Source organism: Citrus sinensis, chromosome 8, assembly GCF_022201045.2.
Source record: "Citrus sinensis cultivar Valencia sweet orange chromosome 8, DVS_A1.0, whole genome shotgun sequence".
Taxonomy (NCBI): Eukaryota; Viridiplantae; Streptophyta; class Magnoliopsida; order Sapindales; family Rutaceae; genus Citrus; species Citrus sinensis.
Window position 1 is genome coordinate 29,513,841 of NC_068563.1, and position 21,215 is coordinate 29,535,055.

Consider the following 21,215-nt stretch of genomic DNA (forward strand, 5'->3'; position numbering starts at 1 on the left):
CTTGAATTGAGTTGAAGATAAAGAAAATATTCAGCACATACAAGCACATAAAAATTAGTGGTATTTTTGAGTTTTTCTTCCAATGATTTAAAGATATTGTGTTAATTACAATTTATTCTTTATGGCAATTATTTAATGGCTATATCAAACTATATCATTGTTGATTTCATTTAAGAAAAAATTAATATATTTTGTAGTGTTATTTAATTATGTAAAAAAATTATTTTAATATAGTTTGTATCATTTTAAAGAAAAATCATATTTTGCCCTTAATGAATTACTAATTAACGACTTTACACTAATAGTAAGTTAAAAGAAAAATATTTTTAGTTATTATTTAAAAAATAAGAATGAAATAAGTTATTGTATTATATACTAGATATTATGATAGAAAATAAAATTTTCCCTTTTGAATATAAAACTCACTTTATCTGCAGCCGCCGTGTCATGAAAGTCAAATTTGTACAATGGTATCTCTGACGGCGGATTGGCAAATTGTTAAAAAAATTCAAAACCGTAACCTTCTCCTCTGTGTACTTTTCCTGGCAATGAATCCCATTAGCCATTTAAGTCCTCGTCTTCATTTTTGCAGCCGCACCAACAGAAACAAAATGGAGAGACAAGAACAACAAAAGGCCAGCCGCTTGGTGTTTGTGTTGTATCCATCTCAAGGCCACATAAATCCTATGCTTCAGCTTGCCACCATCCTTCACTCAAAAGGCTTTTCAATCACCATCATTCACCCAAAATTCAACTCTCCCAACTTATCTAATTATCCTGAATTCACATGCATACCCATATCAGATAACTTACCTGAAAGCCAAGACTCATTTGGGGATTTTGGCATCGTTACCGCTCTTAACAAGAATTGTGAAGGACCGTTGACTGAATGCATTCAACAAATGTTGAAAGCAGAGGATCCGCAAGATCGGCTTTCGTGTATCGTTTATGACAGCGTTATGCACTTTTCTCAAAGTGTTGCAGATTATTTAAAGCTTCCGGGAATCAGTGTTCGTACTGGCCCTGCTGCCACAATGTTGGCCTTCGCTGTCTGTCCTCGTCTTGATGAGCAAGGTTACATCTCCTTCCTAGGTAAAGTTTGAATACTTCGTATGAGTGGCTAATTTGATAACGAAACTAGATACATGTAATTAATTTGAATTTGATAACGAAACTAGATACATGTAATTAATTTTATCTCCCTCAAATTTGCGGAATAGTTTCATTGAAACAGAGGTAATTAGGCCAATCCGGCTTGTCCTCAAGACTCTATGATAATAACTTACCTAAACTAGCTTCCATTGTTATAACTGATATGCCAATTGTGCAACAGAATCTATGTCCCTGGACGGAAAGAGCGATCTCCTGTCCCTCCTGCTTAAGGAACTAGCTTTTTCAATGAAAAAATTTACAGCCCCTGGTTTCTTAGAGTTAAGAGCTGCTGTAACAGATTCAGTGCAAAGGTGTTCGGCTCTCATTTTTAACACAGTTGATTTCATTGAACAAGAAGCACTAACAAAAGTTCAAGAACTATTCTCAGCTTCAGCTTTCACTATAGGTCCTTTTCACAAATTAGCGCCAACCATTTCTAGTTCATTACTAAAGGAAGACAGTCATTGCATTTCTTGGCTAAACAAGCAAGCTCCAAAGTCTGTCATTTATGTAAGTTTTGGCAGCGTAGCTAGCATAGACGAGAAAGAGCTGCTCGAAACAGCTTGGGGCCTGGCAAACTGTGAGCAACCTTTCTTGTGGGTGGTTAGGCCAGGTTTGGTTCGTGGCTCGAATTGCTCGGAACTATTACCAATTAATTTTCAAGATAGCGTTGGAGAAAGGGGTTGCATTGTGGAATGGGCACCGCAAAAGGAGGTGCTAGCAAATGATGCTGTAGGTGGGTTTTGGAGCCATTGTGGCTGGAATTCTACTCTCGAAAGCATTTCTGAAGGCATTCCAATGCTATGCAGGCCATTTTCCGGGGATCAAAACGTAAACAGGAGATATGTGTGTGACGTTTGGAATGTAGGCTTGGAATTGGAGGAGTTCGAGAGAGGGAAGATTGAGAAAGCTATAAAAACACTCATGGTAGATACAGAAGGCGAAGAGATGAGGAAAAAGGCAACACATTTGAAGGAGAAGGTGGAGCTGTCTCTGAAAGAAGGTGGTTCTTGCTACAATTCATTGAATGATTTAGCTGAGAAAATCTTATCATTCCGACCAAATGAAGATGGAGCTTCTGGACCAACCAGTGTTTTTAGCTGCTGATATCCGTAACATAATAAGTATCTATTAGATTTAAGGCTTGAATAATATCTTGGCTCATATGTCACAAATTTGATGTAAAAGTTTTAAAAGCTTTGTGGATCTTAAGACCATTGATAAATATTAGTACTTCATGATATTGATTCTCTTAAATGTTACAGTGAAGACTCCAAATGTATTGTGAAGAAAATGATCGGAGGAAATAGACAAAACGAAGTAAATATAAAGCCAAAGGAGAAAAAGAAAAAACAAATCTTCTAAGGAACTGAAATCAGATTCCGAGATTAGGTACAAACCTGCCAACAAATCATCCCATGAAAACTTAACACATTCACACAGATCTAGGCCACATGCAAACAAATATGATAAACGCGATCACCGTTCCATTTTTTCATTTTCCGAGTTTCTTAAATTTAATTCACACAGATCTAGGCCACATGCAAACAAATATGATAAACGCGATCACCGTTCCATTTTTTCATTTTCCGAGTTTCTTAAATTTACCTTATCTGCCTTTCAACTTAATTAGGCCTAATATGGCTAGTATCTATGTGCTTGTGACTGTGAGATGTTACATTGTAAAAAAATAATCCACACCTCAGTTACATGTGCTTGAGATGCATAAAAGTGGATCGATGTGCATCTAAAACAAAAAACTGAATAGCAGTAAGACTGGAGATACACACAGATGGAGGAGCAAAAGCAGAGACATTGCTGATTGGTGCTAGGGCCATGTCCATTCCAGGGACACTGAAAACCAATGCTTCAGCTGGGAACCATTCTTAATTCAAAGAGTTTTGCAATTACAGTTGCAGACACCAGATTTATCTCACCTAATCCTTCAAACTACCCTAATTTTGATTTCCTGCTGATCGTAGGTGGCTCAGTTCTAACCCTTCCTTTGAGGATTTGCTGGCTTCCATTCTACTGCTCTATCACAATTCCAAAGCACCTTTCCAGCAATGCTCTACTCTATTAATGGAACAACAGAAGGCACGAGCTGAGGTGATCTCCTTTATCCTCCATGATAAAATCATGTATTTCTCAAAAGCTGTATCAGCCCGGAGCTTTCAAGCAGCAGCTTGTGCCCTGCTAGTGCAGCTCAATATAATTCTCGCAAAGCCATTCCTCAGCAGGGTATGTACCCCGTTTAAGAATTTATAGAATTTCAGGGTCGCATCATTAAGAATTTTTTCCAAGCATTCTGTAAAAACTGCCTTTCTTAAGTCCCAATTATAGAGTGAATCCTAACTATAGATTGAACAGATCATGTGCAGATAAAGTCCTCTTTTTTGGTTTGGAATTTCAGGCCGTGGATTAAGGACATAATGCCTGAGTTTCATTCCGTCAGGCTAACAGATCTGCCTTCGTCCAAATTTGAGTCACTGGAATAATTGTCACTTGGACAAAGCGTTGCGATTTTACAAACTCTTTCAGCTCTCACTTTCAAAACAAATCCAAGAGCATTGCCAAGTTCCAATCTTCTCAATAGGCCCTCTTCACAAATTTGCACCAGTCCTCTCTAGCGGCTTGTTAAAAGAAGACCTGAGCTGCATTACACGGCTTGAAAAAGAATTCTGTTTTATACATATATAAGCCTATCAAGTGTAACGCTAGTAGATGCAAATGAACTACCAGACACGGCATGGAGCTTGGCCGAGAGCAAGCAGCAGCCTTTTCTTGCAGGCGATTTAAGGCTGGCCCACTGCTTGTTTCAGGTTGGCTTGAGTTACTGCCCAAGCGTTCAAAGAAAGAGGCTTCATTGTGAAATGAGCACCACAGAGAGATGTCTTGGCACTTCAAGCTTTAAGGGGTTTTTGAAGCCATTGTGGTTGTAGTTCAACCCTGGAAAGCATAAAAGAAGGAGTTCCACTGTTTTGAGGGCTAGGGATTTGAAAGAGAAGGTTGACACTCGCATGGCGAAGGTTGTTCCTCCTACAACTAATGGAAGGAGTTGGCGAAATTGATCAAGTCATTCTAAATGCAATTGATTTAGCGCTTGATTTTGTTTCACCTACGATTTTATCCATATTGGCTGGAGACATAGGATTCATGATATGTTAGTTTATGGATTACATACGCATAGCATTCATGTACCAAACACTGTAAATTGGCGAAAGGGAAAACCATCAAAGCTCAAATGAATCCATATTGAGCTAGCATTTAAAAGAAGAAATTGCAGAAGTCGTGTCAAAAAACAGTCCAGTTTATTGATTACACCCAGAATACCATTACACAAACATTCATGCAAGCAAATTACAAAACCAAAACATCACAGCATCCTTATACAAGTATGCATAAAGACATACAGACAGACACTGGTTTAACCAGAGATTTCGATAGCCTTAACATCAGGTTTGGTCACCTCCACTTTCGGAACAGTAACAGTGAGCACACCACTCTCCATGGAAGCCTTAATCTGATCCATCTTCACATTCTCAGGCAGCCTGAACCTCCTTGAGAACATGCCACTGCTACGCTCAACGCGATGCCACGTGTCGTTCTTGTCTTCCTTCTCAATCTTCCTCTGACCGCTTATCTGAAGCACCCTGTCGTCTTCGACCTCGACCTTCACTTCCTCTTTCCTGAGCCCCGGAAGATCGGCCTTGAACACGTGGGCTTCCGGGGTTTCCTTCCAGTCCACGCGGGCATTAACGACAGCAGAGGTTTCTGGAGGGAACTGAGAGGACAGCGCAGGCGAATAACCGGAAGGGAAAGGGAAGTCCCTGAATGGATCCCAAACGTCGAGTGAAAATGGATTAGAGACGCTGCTGCGTCGGTTTCCGAAGAAGCTTGGAATCAACGACATCGTTTCTCAAAAGAGTGATACGGCTTTCGGTATTTTGCTGCTGATGCGAAGAAGAGGGTAAGTGATTGGGTATTTATACAACTATAGGAGATTTCTGGTAATTTCGGGGGCATTAATTGCTTTATTTTTTTTCACTTAGCGGGAACCGACAGGAAACGAGGTATCTAGTATTCTCTTTATCATGAAATTCTGTGGGCTGTGCTCGAAGGTTCTGGACTTTTCATGTTAAAAAGCTTTAAAGCTTGTCTTGTCTGTCATACGGAGAACAAAGCGTGAAGTGTCATGTCGGTTTCTTATATTTAACTGCATGACACAAGTACATTTGTGTTTTGGATACAAAACTACGGATCTATATGAGAAGATTTGAACGTTGCATTGGCAAAGGTTTGCCCTGTTACCATTACTTGAATGATTGGTGAAATTAATCCAAGTAATTTTAAGTGAAACTGAATTGATGTTCCATTTTGGTCTCAATTCATTTTGGATAATAGGACACCCATAACTTCAAAAAATAATAATAATAATAATAATAAATGGACATTAAAATTCCCTTTGGACTATAACCCTCAATAAATAATAATTCGCAAAATTGACTTTAAATTTTTTAATAAACATAAATATTATTTAAATAGTTTAATTTGTCTAGTAGATTGATAATATTAGAATACTTTAATTATGAAAAATAATTTTTAAAATGTAAATTTTTATCTTTATTTTAATAATGTATTTGTATTTATTATAAAAAATTTAAATAAATCTTTAGGTTAAATAGATTTTGCAATTAATGAAATATATCTCATGCATTAGTAATATAAAAATTATTGTATCTAATATTGAAGTTAATTTAAATTTTTATTGGTTTAATAAAATATGAGATTCTAAACTATAACTTTTTTAATACTAAATTTATTTTTTAATTTATATATTGTTATATATATTTTAATATTCAAACATCAGAGTTAATTTTTTTAAGTTAATAGAGTTAAAGGGTATTTTAGTTAAAAATGAGTCTTAATATCCCTTATTAAAAATATGGGGTTTATATTATTATTATTTTTTAATTATAGACATGTATTCAACTATTTTTTAAAAAATTTTAAACATAGTAGAACTTTATATGAGTGTGTTTTGTAATAGGTCCATCTCTTTGTGTTTATATTTACTATTTTTATAATAGATTTTGAATTTTATTTAATAAATTAATTTTAATTCAAATGATTAAACATTTCTTGATTGACTTATGTAATTAACAAGAACAAATATCATTATAATATACTAAAAACAATATTATAGGTATCATTATTAATGTAAACAAATACACAAGTTGGATATATGTTTTTATTTTTCATGCTTTATTAACATAAACATTATCAAACTTTTTTACTAATCAAATAATTTATTTATAATGTATAATGTGTTTAACCAATAAATATAAGTATTGTTAATATTCATGAGGTTATATATGTCAAAATATTATACTTTGGATTTTTTTTCTAATAAACAAACAACTTAACATTTATATTCAAATATTGGAAAAAATATATATCATTAAGATATATGTATTCAAACCTATTTAAACTTTAGTCAAATTCAAATCCATTCAAATTTCAAATAAAAAACAAATGCTCCCATATTCTCTTTTTCTCAATGAAAAATATTTGAGGGTCAAACAAGAATTGAGAGAAAATTTGGATTATAGTTGTACTTTAATAATGCATCTTTTTTTCATTGATGTACAAATTTGATACTGCAGAATAAATATCCTTATCTGATAATGTAGGTAGAAGTTGTTGCTTTGAGGGGTTAAAAATGATATTTGAAAGATTGATATCTAAAGAATACTACATAGAATGTCAAATTAATTATAGGTACGATAATTTTGAAAGATTAAAAATGAGATTTTTTTTAAATGTAAAAGTAAGGAGTGTCTTATCCGAATTTAGTTATGAAAATGACACTTCATAAATTTTTTGTACGATTTTTCCTTAAAATAAATGAATGTATATATATATGGGAACTGAATGACTATTTTAAGAATGAAAAAGTCATTTTTTTTTTGGTAGTTTGAAAAATTAATAAGTTCATAACTATTTGGTTTTTAAAAATCAATTGTTTTTAGTTTGGTTTCCTTCGAGTTCTAAAAAGAGGGACAAAAGCTCAAACAAACTAATTAAAAAAATGTCGAAAAATCAAACCGATCGATTTAGATTCTTAAGTTCAATTAGGGATGGCAATGGGGTGGGGTGGGCGTGGCCTACCCAATTCCCCACCACGTTAGAAATTTTTGCCTTCATTCCCCAATAATTTTAGTGGGGTGAGGATGGAGAATCTCCATGTGGGGAATGATTTCTCCATCCCCACCCTATTTCCCATTTATCTATTTTATAATATGTATAAATACATTATTTTAGTAAGTTAAAAATTAGAGACTTAAAATAAAATAATCATCATCATATTATAAAGTATTTAAATTATTTTTTAAAAAAATCTAAAAGTTTGAAACAATATCTTAAAATGATATTAAAAGTGAAAAATATTTAAAGAGAGTAGCACTTTAAAAGCGAAAAGAAAATATAACAATGTTTCAGAGTTTAAAAATATTATAGGATTTTCTTTCATTCATGTATTGTTTATATTGCATAAAAATTTAAAAAAATATTAATTGACATTATAATTGATAAAATAAAAATTATTAAATAAAAATTAAAAACGTATTTATATATAATGGGGATTGGGGTGGGGAGTACAAAACCAAACCCCACCCTATTAAGAATTTGGGGATTATTTTCTCCCCACTCCCCACCCCATTCCCCAAAAATTATTCAAAATTTTTCCTATTTGGGGTGGGGCTCCATGGGGCCCTAAACCCGTGGAGTATTTTAACATCCCTAGGTTCAATTTTCAATCATGTCGATTCGAAATTTTCTAAACCAAACTGAAAAATACCCATAAAATTTATTCACTTTGATATTTCTTTTTCTGATTTAAGCATTTCAGGCTTGAGGCACAAATGGGCTTTCGGACCGTTAAGACCCAAACTTCCTACCAATGGATTTTCATTTCGGCCTACTTTTTCAAGTATGAGGTGTTAGTGGCCTCATTGAAAGGGCTATAATCGATTTGTAATTAATTAGGAAAAGGAAATTTATTTGCTTATATAATATAAAATATAACCATTTAGATTAATATTTTTATGCTCACGTAAAATTTAGGATGGTAATGTCCAAAGCTCTTTATATGAATGCCATTCCTTCGATACATAGACACAAGGACCACTTCAATGTGGTTCAAAAGTTAATCACTGCATACACACCAGAATATTGATATTACAGACTTAACATTTATTTAGCAATTCAGAGGAGGAAGATCTGATAAATCCTGGTAAGGTTCAATCTTAAGATTATTCCTAAAAACCTGACTCCCAAAAATCAAGAAACCAACTGAATATCCAGCAACTGCAGCAAGCAACACACCAATATTAAACGACATGACAGCAAGCATCACCAAATAGGCCAGTCCAATCCTGAAGGCATACATGAGAGTCTGCAAAATCCCTGAAGCGACATTGCTTATGCCAGACTTGATCAATTTCGCATGCGAGATCCACTCCACTGTCAGTGAGATCATGAACACAAAGATTAAAGCTAATATGTAGCAACTGAAGCTCTCGCCTGGCCATCCTGGGAATAGAATCTCAGTATTTGTGCCCCAGAAAAATGTTATATGACCCATCATCATCTTTTCTTTCTATGTCTTTTGCCGCAGCAAGCTAAAATGGAAAGCAACGCGAAGGAGGATATATAATAGTAGTACAATTATAGGAGAATATGGATGTTTTTATTTTTAATGCAAGTGATGATATATAGTACTTAACACTTGGAAGTTGTACTACCTTATGTTCCACTTCGTGAAATGTAATGGTACTTTAGAAATATCAATCAGGCACATAATAGTCGACTGTGATTAGTCAATTGGCTCTCATTTTATTATCTTTTTGGCATTCATTTTAAAAATAGGACCGAAATTCAGAATATTTGTTCATTACCATGCAACTCCACTATGATAAAGAGGAAAATGACGCATTATGGGCAGAGTGGTGGGGTTACCATGTTGGTGTACTGCTTTTCAAAATGAGTATTTGTAGTACAAATCAAATTTTTAGCTCACTTTGCCCAAATTTCATTTGGAGGCCTTTGATTCATTGATCAAACTGTAACTCTGTAAGTCGTTTAAAGATGAATATGCGGGTCTGCAGCAATAATATGCTGTTGCCGCATCTAACTAGAACATTTGGAGAATAGGTGAAAAAATTATTAGCTTTTCAATCTCTAGTGGTTATTATTGAAAAATTATTAGTTTTTCAATCGCTAGTGCTGATGCCACATCTCTTAAAGCAACATACTTCAATTTAAAATAAATATGTCATTTAAATATTTATATTTAGATCCATTCAGACTTAAAAGAAATTCAAACACATTATGTTTTAGAGCTAAGGTGATATAATAAGAGAGTGAATGATATTGTGGTGCTATAGAAATTAAAATGGAAGCCCTAACTATTAAAGAAAAGTTTATGCGTGTTTAGTAAATCACTACTAACCATTAAATAAAAGTTATTTATTAGATTTAGAGTTTATTTTTTAGTAAACAATTGTGGAAAAGGCTTTGGCAGCTCAACTGCGAAAGAGCTCAAACAAAGGAGTTTTTTAGAATAGTGGCTACTAGCTAAGAGTAGGGCACATTCTTAAGAGATTGTACTCAATTTAAGAGATTTTAGCTTGTGTTATATCAACTTCTCTTCTTTGTCAAGGAATGACTTTTCTAGTGGTTTGATATAAAGAAAGGAAAATGGAGTAATACAGGAAATTATTTGCTTCTACATGAAACAGATATCTTGACCAGTGGGTCATAACCAAGGGTCCACCTACTGTGCAACAGTTGCACGGTACCCAAACTTTGTCATTTTCTGGTTTAACCAATAGATCTAATGGCTAAAGTATTCAACGGCTAAATGTGTTTAATTGATTATTTACACTTAAGTTTCTAGTATTTATTACAAAATCATAAAAATTAAAAATTTTAAATATATACTTAAGGTAAAATAATAATAATGACAATAGAATTATTTAAAACAAAAAAATCTATAAAATTTAATAATTTTGATGATGATGATGTTGACAACATTAATAATAATATAATAATTAAAGTAATAAATTTAATAATATTATAATTAATAAAATAATAATAACAATAATTAAAGTAATAAATTTAATAATATTATAATTAATAAAATAATAATAACAATAATTAAAATAATAAATTTTATATTTTAATAATAGTAATAAAAATAATAAATAATAATAATAACTTAATTAAAGTAATTGTAACAATTAAAATAATAAAATTATCTGCAGCCGCCGTGTCATAAAAGTCAAATTTGTGCAATGGTATCTCTGACAGCTGATTGGCATATTGTTAAAAAAATTCAAAACCGCAACCTTCTCCTCTAGCTCTGTGTATTTTTCCTGGCAATGAATCCCATTAGCCATTTAAGTCCTCGTCTTCATTTTTGCAGCCGCACCAACAGAAACAAAATGGAGAGACAAGAACAACAAAAGGCCAGCCGCTTGGTGTTTGTGTTGTATCCATCTCAAGGCCACATAAATCCTATGCTTCAGCTTGCCACCATCCTTCACTCAAAAGGCTTTTCAATCACCATCATTCACCCAAAATTCAACTCTCCCAACTCATCTAATTATCCTGAATTCACATTCATACCCATATCAGATAACTTACCTGAAAGCCAAGACTCATTTGGGGATATTTTTGGCATCGTTTCAGCTCTTAACAAGAATTGTGAAGGACCGTTGACTGAATGCATTCAACAAATGTTGAAAGCAGAGGATCCGCAAGATCGGCTTTCGTGTATCGTTTATGACAGCGTTATGCACTTTTCTCAAAGTGTTGCTGATCATTTAAAGCTTCCGGGAATCAGTGTTCGTACTGGCCCTGCTGCCACAATGTTCGCCTTCGCTGTCTGTCCTCGTCTTGACGAGCAAGGTTACATCTCCTTCCTAGGTAAAGTTTGAATACTTCGTATGAGTGGCTAATTTGATAACGAAACTAGATACATGTAATTAATTTTATCTCCCTCAAATTTGCGGAATAGTTTCATTGAAACAGAGGTAATTAGGCCAATCCGGCTTCTCCTCAAGACTCTTTGATAATAACTTACCTAAACTAGCTTCCATTGTTATAGCTGATATGCCAATTGTGTAACAGAATCTATGTCCCTGGACGGAAAGAGCGATCTCCTGTCCCTCCTGCTTAAGGAACTAGCTTTTTCAATGAAAAAATTTACAGCCCATGGTTTGTTAGAGTTAAGAGCTGCTGTAACAGATTCAGTGCAAAGGTGTTCGGCTCTCATTCTTAACACAGTTGATTTCATTGAACAAGAAGCACTGACAAAAGTTCAAGAACTATTCTCAGCTTCAGCTTTCACCATAGGTCCTTTTCACAAATTAGCGCCAACCATTTCTAGTTCATTACTAAAGGAAGACAGTCATTGCATTTCTTGGCTAAACAAGCAAGCTCCAAAGTCTGTCATTTATGTAAGTTTTGGCAGCGTAGCTAGCATAGACGAGAAAGAGCTGCTCGAAACAGCTTGGGGCCTGGCAAACTGTGAGCAACCTTTCTTGTGGGTGGTTAGGCCAGGTTTGGTTCGTGGCTCGAATTGCTCGGAACTATTACCAATTAATTTTCAAGATAGCGTTGGAGAAAGGGGTTGCATTGTGGAATGGGCACCGCAAAAGGAGGTGCTAGCAAATGATGCTGTAGGTGGGTTTTGGAGCCATTGTGGCTGGAATTCTACTCTCGAAAGCATTTGCGAAGGCATTCCAATGCTATGCAGGCCATTTTTCGGGGATCAAAACGTAAACAGGAGATATGTGTGTGACGTTTGGAATGTAGGCTTGGAATTGGAGGAGTTCGAGAGAGGGAGGATTGAGAAAGCTATAAAAACACTCATGGTAGATACAGAAGGCGAAGAGATGAGGAAAAAGGCAACACATTTGAAGGAGAAGGTGGAGCTGTCTCTGAAAGAAGGTGGTTCTTGCTACAATTCATTGAATGATTTAGCTGAGAAAATCTTATCATTCCGACCAAATGAAGATGGAGCTTCTGGACCAACCAGTGTTTTTAGCTGCTGATATCCGTAACATAGTAAGTATCTATTAGATTTAAGGCTTGAATAATATCCTGGCTCATATGTCACAAATTTGATGTAAAAGTTTTAAAAGCTTTGTGGATCTTAAGACCATTGATAAATATTATTACTTCATGATATTGATTCTCTTAAATGTTACAGTGAAGACTCCAAATGTATTGTGAAGAAAATGATCAGAGGAAATAGACAAAACGAAGTAAATGTTGATGCCGAAATCTGAACCAATTGGTTAGTGACTCAGTTTTAGATCCCTGCATCAGCATTGAATTTGTTGGTGGGAAGCTGCTGGTCGATCTCCGAGAATATTCTCTGACTATGAGCATAACATTCATGAGCATATAATCTTCAAGCTGACGATCAATAAGCACCTGAAATTACAGAGAATGGTAAGAGGTGCCGAAAGTTTTTCCGGCGTAAACCCTCCGACGCTCAAGTCAGTTATGGGGTTTATAGGAAAAACCAAATATGCCATTTCTCATATGGCTTAATAAATATTGCCTTAAAACCAAAAGCTTTTTGAATAATTTGCAGAAAAGTAAAGTAGAGTCTCCAGAAAGAATTTCTCAGTCAGATCCAGAGAAAAAGAGCCCTCCCTGGCGTGGTTTTCTCGGGGTTTTTATAAACACCCCACACCCACGACCTTAGATCGTGCCAATAACCATTAATTGATCAAATTCGTGCCCTGATTTTTCGGAGGAGCTTTGTGGTGGTTTATTTTAATTGAGTCTTTATTCCTGGTCATCACCTGGTCGAGGTGATCTGCTCAAGTTTAGACCACCTGGTCGAGGTGATCTGGTCAAGCTCATAGCATATGGTCGAGGTGATCTGCTCGAGCTCATAACACCTGGTCAAGGTGATTTGCTCGAGCTCATAACACCTGGTCGAGGTGATCTGCTCCACCTCATAGCACCTGGTCGATGTGATCTGCTCAAGCTCATAGAACTTGGTCAAGGTGACCTGCTCAACCATTTGCTCACCTTCACTTGGAGGAGATCATGGTCGCTCTATTTAATTCCTCAAACAGTAAATATAAAGCCAAAGGAGAAAAAGAAAAAACAAATCTCCTAAGGAACTGAAATCAGATTCCGAGATTAGGTACAAACCTGCCAACAAATCATCCCATGAAAACTTAACACATTCACACAGATCTAGGCCACATGCAAACAAATATGATAAACGCGATCACCGTTCCATTTTTTCATTTTCCGAGTTTCTTAAATTTAATTCACACAGATCTAGGCCACATGCAAACAAATATGATAAACGCGATCACCGTTCCATTTTTTCATTTTCCGAGTTTCTTAAATTTACCTTATATGCCTTTCAACTTAATTCGGCCTAATATGGCTAGTATCTATGTGCTTGTGACTGTGAGATGTTACATTGTAAAAAAATAATCCACACCTCAGTTACATGTGCTTGAGATGCATAAAAGTGGATCGATGTGCATCTAAAACGAAAAACTGAATAGCAGTAAGACTGGAGATACACACAGATGGAGGAGCAAAAGCAGAGACATTGCTGATTGGTGCTAGGGCCATGTCCATTCCAGGGACACTGAAAACCAATGCTTCAGCTGGGAACCATTCTTAATTCAAAGAGTTTTGCAATTACAGTTGCAGACACCAGATTTACCTCACCTAATCCTTCAAACTACCCTAATTTTGATTTCCTGCTGATCGTAGGTGGCTTCATCAGTTCTAACCCTTCCTTTGGGGATTTGCTGGCTTCCATTCTATTCCTCTATCACAATTCCAAAGCACCTTTCCAGCAATGCTCTACTCTATTAATGGAACAACAGAAGGCACGAGCTGAGGTGATCTCCTGTATCTTCCATGATAAAATCACGTATTTCTCAAAAGCTGTATCAGCCTGGAGCTTTCAAGCAGCAGCTTGTGCCCTGCTAGTGCAGCTCAATATAATTCTCGCAAAGCTATTCCTCAGCAGGGTATGTACCCCGTTTAAGAATTTATAGAATTTCAGGGTCGCATCATTAAGAATTTTTTCCAGGCATTCTGTAAAAACTGCCTTTCTTAAGTCCCAATTATAGAGTGAATCCTAACTATAGATTGAACAGATCGTGTGCAGATAAAGTCCTCTTTTTTTTCTTTTTTGGTTTGGAATTTCAGGCCTTGGATTAAAGGACATAATGCCTGAGTTTCATCCCCTCAGGCTAACAGATCTGCCTTCGTCCAAATTTGAGTCACTGGAATAATTGTCACTTGGACAAAGCGTTGCGATTTTACAAACTCTTTCAGCTCTCACTTTCAAAACAAATCCAAGAGCATTGCCAAGTTCCAATCTTCTCAATAGGCCCTCTTCACGAATTTACACCAGTCCTCTCTAGCGGCTTGTTAAAAGAAGACCCGAGCTGCATTACACGGCTTGACAAAGAATTCTGCTTTATACATATATAAGCCTATCAAGTGTAACGCTAATAGATGCAAATGAACTACCAGACACGGCATGGAGCTTGGCCAAGAGCAAGCAGCAGCCTTTTCTTGCAGGCGATTTAAGGCTGGCCCACTGCTTGGTTCAGGTTGGCTTGAGTTACTGCCCAAGGGTTCAAAGAAAGAGGCTTCATTGTGAAATGAGCACCACAGAGAGATGTCTTGGATCTTCAAGCTTTAAGGGGTATTTGAAGCCATTGTGGTTGTACTTCAACCCTGGAAAGTATAAAAGAAGGAGTTCCACTGCTTTGAGGGCTAGGGATTTGAAAGAGAAGGTTGACACTCGCATGGCGAAGGTTGTTCCTCCTACAACTAATGGAAGGAGTTGGCGAAATTGATCAAGTCATTCTAAATGCAATTGATTTAGCGCTTACAGCTTTAGGGGAATTCTGTCACCATTGTGGTCGCAGTCAGACTCTGGAAAGAGTAAGAGAAGGAATTCCGGCGATGTGAGGGCTAGAGATTTCAATGAAAAGGTTGATATTTGTATTCATGTACCAAACACTGTAAATTGGCGAAAGGGAAAACCATCAAAGCTCAAATGAACAGAATACCATTACACAAACATTCATGCAAGCAAATTACAAAACCAAAACATCACAGCATCCTTATACAAGTATGCATAAAGACATACAGACAGACACTGGTTTAACCAGAGATTGCGATAGCCTTAACATCAGGTTTGGTCACCTCCACTTTCGGAACAGTAACAGTGAGCACACCACTCTCCATGGAAGCCTTAATCTGATCCATCTTCACATTCTCAGGCAGCCTGAACCTCCTTGAGAACATGCCACTGCTACGCTCAACGCGATGCCACGTGTCGTTCTTGTCTTCCTTCTCAATCTTCCTCTGACCGCTTATCTGAAGCACCCTGTCATCTTCGACCTCGACCTTCACTTCCTCTTTCCTCAGCCCCGGAAGATCGGCCTTGAACACGTGGGCTTCCGGGGTTTCCTTCCAGTCCACGCGGGCATTAACGATAGCAGAGGTTTCTGGAGGGAACTGAGAGGACAGCGCAGGCGAATAACCGGAAGGGAAAGGGAAGTCCCTGAATGGATCCCAAACGTCGAGTGAAAATGGATTAGAGACGCTGCTGCGTCGGTTTCCGAAGAAGCTTGGAATCAACGACATCGTTTCTCAAAAGAGTGATACGGCTTTCGGTATTTTGCTGCTGATGCGAAGAAGAGGGTAAGTGATTGGGTATTTATACAACTATAGGAGATTTCTGGTAATTTCGGGGGCATTAATTGCTTTATTTTTTTTCACTTAGCGGGAACCGACAGGAAACGAGGTATCTAGTATTCTCTTTATCATGAAATTCTGTGGGCTGTGCTCGAAGGTTCTGGACTTTTCATGTTAAAAAGCTTTAAAGCTTGTCTTGTCTGTCATACGGAGAACAAAGCGTGAAGTGTCATGTCGGTTTCTTATATTTAACTGCATGACACAAGTACATTTGTGTTTTGGATACAAAACTACGGATCTATATGAGAAGATTTGAACGTTGCATTGGCAAAGGTTTGTCCTGTTACCATTACTTGAATGATTGGTGAAATTAATCCAAGTAATTTTAAGTGAAACTGAATTGATGTTCCATTTTGGTATCAATTCATTTTGGATAAAAGGACACCCATAACTTCAAAAAAAAAAAAAATTTTAAAAAAGGGACATTAAAATTCCCTTTGGACTATAACCCTCAATGAATAATAATTCGTAAAATTGACTTTAATGAAATATATCTCATGCATTAGTAATATAAAAATTATTGTATCTAATATTGAAGTTATTTTAAATTTTTATTGGTTTAATAAAATATGAGATTCTAAACTATAATTTTTTAATACTAAATTTATTTTTTAATTTATATATTGTTATATATATTTTAATATTCAAATATCAGAGTTAATTTTTTTAAGTTAATAGAGTTAAAGGGTATTTTAGTTAAAAATGAGTCTTAATATCCCTTATTAAAAATATGGGGTTTATATGACTATTTTTTCAAATTTTAGGATTGTAAATGTCATTTTCCTTCATTTTAATTGATATATTAAGTAAGAATTGATGAAAGATCAACCATACTGTTAAATTGATGAAGTTTGGAATCAACCACATTTCTTAATTTAATTATATTTTTTCTTGTTGAAAGAGTGACTACGTAATCATATTCAATTGAGCACGGACAATAAATTCAAATTGATTATAGATAATAAATTCAATTTGATTATAGGAAAATAAATTCAAACTAGAGAATGAGCGAATTTGGGCAAATTGGAATGGTGTTGTCCTGAAGGCTCTCAAGTAATCAAATTCAAGTGGGCCCTATAAATTTGTAAATGTGAAAAGAAAATTTCATTTCGAATAGGACGTCGGAATGAAAATGAGAAATAAATTAATTTAATATTTATATTCTTAATAAAAATTAAAAATTTATTTTTGCCATATCCAATTATAACAATAATTTTTTTCAGCAGACTGGCCATTTATAAATGCAAGCTATTTTTGTGGTTATTTTTAATTGTGAATCAATTTCTCTTCTCTCAAAGTTGGAAACAATATGAGATAATTTTATGAGACGAATAAATTATCACAACCCCATTATTTTGCAAGTGGCCCAAAAGAACCAACAACCCACCCACCTTTAGAAAAGCCCAATAACATTAGAATTAGCCAACAAAATATGTGATGTAAAAGCAATATTCCAGAACATTCTTCTTCCTTCTTCTTCCACCGAGTGTACAATCGAATCCAGAACGTAATCCAAGGATCTCAAACGTACTAGAAAACCCTTCCCACCAGTATAAGTAACCGAATCAACTCAGATGTTCTGTGTCTGAAGAAAAGCAACTTTCCTGTAATCACTTGCGTATCCTGCATTCTGCAACACCTACTTTTCTATTAGTTCATAACCCGAAAAGAAAGCTAGAAAATGTCGCTGATTCCAAGCTTCTTCGGCAACCGACGCAGCAGTGTGTTCGATCCATTCTCGCTCGACGTTTGGGATCCATTCAGGGACTTCCCTTTGCCGTCTGGTTATTCGTCTGCGCTGTCCTCCCAGTTCCCTCCAGAAACCTCCGCTGTCGTTAACGCCCGCGTGGACTGGAAGGAAACCCCGGAAGCCCACGTGTTCAAGGCCGATCTCCCGGGGCTGAGGAAAGAGGAAGTGAAGGTCGAGGTCGAGGACGACAGGGTGCTTCAGATAAGCGGGCAGAGGGGGATCGAGAGGGAGGACAAGAACGACACGTGGCATCGCTGGGAGCGCAGCAGCGGCATGTTCTCGAGGAGGTTCAGGCTGCCTGAGAATGTGAAGATGGATCAGATAAAGGCTTCCATGGAGAATGGTGTGCTCACTGTTACAGTCCCTAAGGTGGAGGAGGCCAGGAAAGCTAATGCCAAGGCTATTGAAATTTCTGGCTGATAAATTGATATATTTAATAAACGAAGATGATTTAAAATTTGTGTTGAATCCCGAGTGTGTTTGCGTGGTTTATTACTTCGTTCTGTGTTGTATTTATGTGACGCCTACCATTTTTGTGTGTCGTGTAATCATGGGATGTGTAATTTTGTAACCCTGCGCGTCTTTTGATATTGTTTACAATGTATTCGTGCTCTTTAGAATTTAAAAAATAAAAAAATAAAAAAGAGTTGAAGTTAATAGAGTGAAAGCTAAAGTTATAAATTCATATCGCACCTTTAAAATTGTTCACTTGACAAACAGAGTAACAAAAGAGTGAGTTGTCAATCGACAGTGATGGTGTTGCCCCGCAGGTTTTCATTTTCTCCTTGCTGTTCTAGAAGAGAGAGATCTTTGCGTGGCTGCAGGATTAATAAATTGATCTCAAATATATATTATTTAATCTGTGAGTCTCATTGTAGGATCTTTTAGACATGTAACAAATTAAATGGTAGGTTTGTTCACAAAAATTAAAAAAAAAAAAAAGCAGAAGAAAAGAAAGTTATATTGACTTAATTATTTATGCATATTTATGTTCTTATATATATATATATTTTTTTTTCAATATAGATAAGAATTCAAGTCAGAATACAAATACGTTAATAAGTAGGAAAAAGAAGTTCTTAACGTGGAAAATGGACTTTATATATGCTTATGCAGTATACACATGAAAGTTCGAAAATCTTTCAATAGCCTGATTTATAATGAATGAAATAACAATTCAAATATATTTAATAAATTATGTAGATATATATATTTTTCTTAAATATGTTTTATTACATTAAAAAAACTCAATTAAAAAAATTAGAGAACTTCATAATTTGTTACATAAAATATATATGATAAAATCTATACTTATACATAATTTAAATAAAATAAAAAGTAATATGTATTACATTCACATTAAATTTTTTAAATTTTTTATTTTTTGGGATCCAAAGTCATTAGTATTGAGATAAATCATTGTCTTTTTCTACTTTTTAATAAATAATTAAGGTAAGATTATTTTCAATATTATCAAAATGAAGATCATGTTGTGCACGTCTCCTTATATAATTGTGAAATGTCATAATTGCAATGACTATTTTCATTCAACAAATGATTCAAAAGTAAGACAAAAAACAAAAGCAAGAATCTTGATGCTCATAAATACAACTGGCACTTGAAGACTAAACTATTAATTTGCAATAACTATAGAAAATAGATTCAAAATTGAAATGCAAAATAGAAGTCTCATGTTCCAAATTTTGCATAAACAAAACGAATACGGTGAATTTTTCTTTTGAAAATAGGTTGCCAACGGATTTGAAACAATTAATTAAAAAAAATTATTTTTGCTAATATGACATACAATGCAAATCAATGGGCAATAACATATTAACATTCAAATTTTTAAATGCATATCATTCTCAAAAAAACATGGATATAGAAAAAAAAAATTATGTATAAAAATTAAACTTTAAAAGCCATAGTTATGAAATTATAATATGAATTTATTGGATAAAAAGTGGAGAGAACGTAGATGGTTATGCTTGTAACTAAATTGTGAAAGTAATATGATATATAATGATTTGTATATTAGGGTTAATAGATAAGTAAGATATAATTGTCTTTTTATTTAAATATTAGGGTTATAATAGAAATTTTAAAAAGGAGTGGTAGCTTATTGAATAAATTGTTTATGAAAAGTAAACCCCTATCTAATTTTAAAAGCTACTGACAAAATGAAGAAAATTATAAAATAAGTTGTTTTTACAAAATTTACCAAATATTATTTTTGTCAAAAATTATGAAATAAACATTTTATTGAATTTCAACCTCAATACCAAATGGGGGCATTACTGAAGAGTTTCGTTTCATTTCAAACTTTTTGATTACATATTTACTCAACAATAAAGCTAACAAAATTTTATTACGACCTGATTATCGGATATGAATACAACACATACAAATAGATACGGGTCGAATTGACACAACTATTAAATAGGTCACTACATCAACTTGATTTTTTTTTTGTGTCAAGTTAGAATTAAAGTTTTTGGCCTATTTACTCGATTAATGGCATGTTAGTATTTTATATGCTAAATTAATTTTTAGGTTTTATCATTATAACTCAAAAATATTGCGTATAATTCTCTCTTCTTCTTCCTCCTTTTTTTTTAACTTATAGATGATGTTTCATTTATCAAATTTTATATAGATTTAGAATTCTATTAGTATAAATGTCTTAAATATTAGTAGACATGTATGTTTTATAATATTGGTATAAAATATCATTTACATATTTATAATTGAAACTTTGATAGTGTAAATGTGTAATATTTTGGTCTATATGTATATTTTATATTTAGAAATAAACTGATTTGGTTCACTTCGGTTCGGTTCGCCCCCTAAACTGAATTGAACCGAAACCAATTGGTTCATAGATATATGAATAATAGAACCAAACCAAATCAAAGCTAATTTGGTTCGGTTTGGCTCGATTTAGGTTAAGAATTTTAATAATTTGTCTTTTATATTAGATAAAATTTCATACTTTTCACCTAGATTTAATTTTTTTCCTTAATTCAATTCAATTCAATTATAACCATTAAAATCCATTAGTTATATAAAATATTAATGTAAAATAAATTTATAATAAATAAATATTGTTATTTATAGATAAATAATATTTTTTTTATATTGTTTTATTTTGTTATTTTGAACCGAACCGAATGAAAACCAATCGGTTCTTAAATTTTTAAACCATTTGATTTTTTGTCTCAGAACCAAACCAAACCAAATTAAGTAATTTTGGTTCGGTTTGATTCAGTAAAAATTGAACGCAATATTCCTCCTTATTTTATAATATCGATAAAAACACACACAATACGAAACTGATAGGACACGAACACGATCGATGAAATATTTTGCCAGCTTTGTTCAACAACTCATAATTGCAGGAGTAAAGTGTATCATTAAAGCTCATCTGTGTAATTTCAAAAGATAAATAATATTTTAATGTTTTTCTTATACTTGGAAATTA

General features: G+C 34.4%; 5 protein-coding genes across 8 annotated transcripts; 3 read left to right on the forward strand and 2 right to left on the reverse strand.

The window, feature by feature from the left end:
• The first annotated feature begins 496 nt into the window (after positions 1–496).
• LOC102620311 (UDP-glucose iridoid glucosyltransferase-like) lies at positions 497–12,813 on the forward strand. Of its 4 annotated transcripts, none has more exons than XM_052432936.1 (3): positions 497–1,074; positions 11,125–11,142; positions 11,347–12,406. In XM_052432936.1, exons 1-3 carry the CDS (start codon positions 549–551, stop codon positions 12,270–12,272), a joined length of 1,470 nt encoding a protein of 489 aa, XP_052288896.1. In that variant the 5' UTR covers positions 497–548; the 3' UTR covers positions 12,273–12,406. The 4 variants fall into 4 exon arrangements, with proteins under 4 accessions (XP_052288896.1, XP_024958167.2, XP_052288895.1 ...); XM_052432935.1 differs by lacking the exon at positions 11,125–11,142 and adding an exon at positions 12,431–12,813 and having other exon boundaries at positions 499–1,092; positions 11,347–12,285; XM_025102399.2 differs by lacking the exons at positions 11,125–11,142; positions 11,347–12,406 and adding an exon at positions 1,334–2,393 and having other exon boundaries at positions 497–1,092.
• Positions 4,445–5,145, reverse strand: LOC102620759 (17.3 kDa class I heat shock protein-like). Its single transcript, XM_006488362.4, has one exon. It carries the CDS (start codon positions 5,063–5,065, stop codon positions 4,580–4,582), a length of 486 nt encoding a protein of 161 aa, XP_006488425.1. The 5' UTR covers positions 5,066–5,145; the 3' UTR covers positions 4,445–4,579.
• A 149-nt stretch (positions 12,814–12,962) lies between the features above and the next one.
• Positions 12,963–15,370, forward strand: LOC107178348 (UDP-glucose iridoid glucosyltransferase-like). The gene is made up of 2 exons (XM_025102401.2): positions 12,963–14,258; positions 14,470–15,370. Exons 1-2 carry the CDS (start codon positions 13,857–13,859, stop codon positions 14,704–14,706), a joined length of 639 nt encoding a protein of 212 aa, XP_024958169.1. The 5' UTR covers positions 12,963–13,856; the 3' UTR covers positions 14,707–15,370.
• On the reverse strand, positions 15,203–15,997 carry LOC102620028 (17.3 kDa class I heat shock protein-like). Its single transcript, XM_006488359.4, has one exon. It carries the CDS (start codon positions 15,871–15,873, stop codon positions 15,388–15,390), a length of 486 nt encoding a protein of 161 aa, XP_006488422.2. The 5' UTR covers positions 15,874–15,997; the 3' UTR covers positions 15,203–15,387.
• Positions 15,998–17,467: 1,470 nt separating this feature from the next.
• LOC102621053 (18.2 kDa class I heat shock protein) lies at positions 17,468–18,391 on the forward strand. The gene has a single exon (XM_006488363.4). It carries the CDS (start codon positions 17,666–17,668, stop codon positions 18,152–18,154), a length of 489 nt encoding a protein of 162 aa, XP_006488426.1. The 5' UTR covers positions 17,468–17,665; the 3' UTR covers positions 18,155–18,391.
• The last annotated feature ends 2,824 nt before the right edge of the window (positions 18,392–21,215 follow it).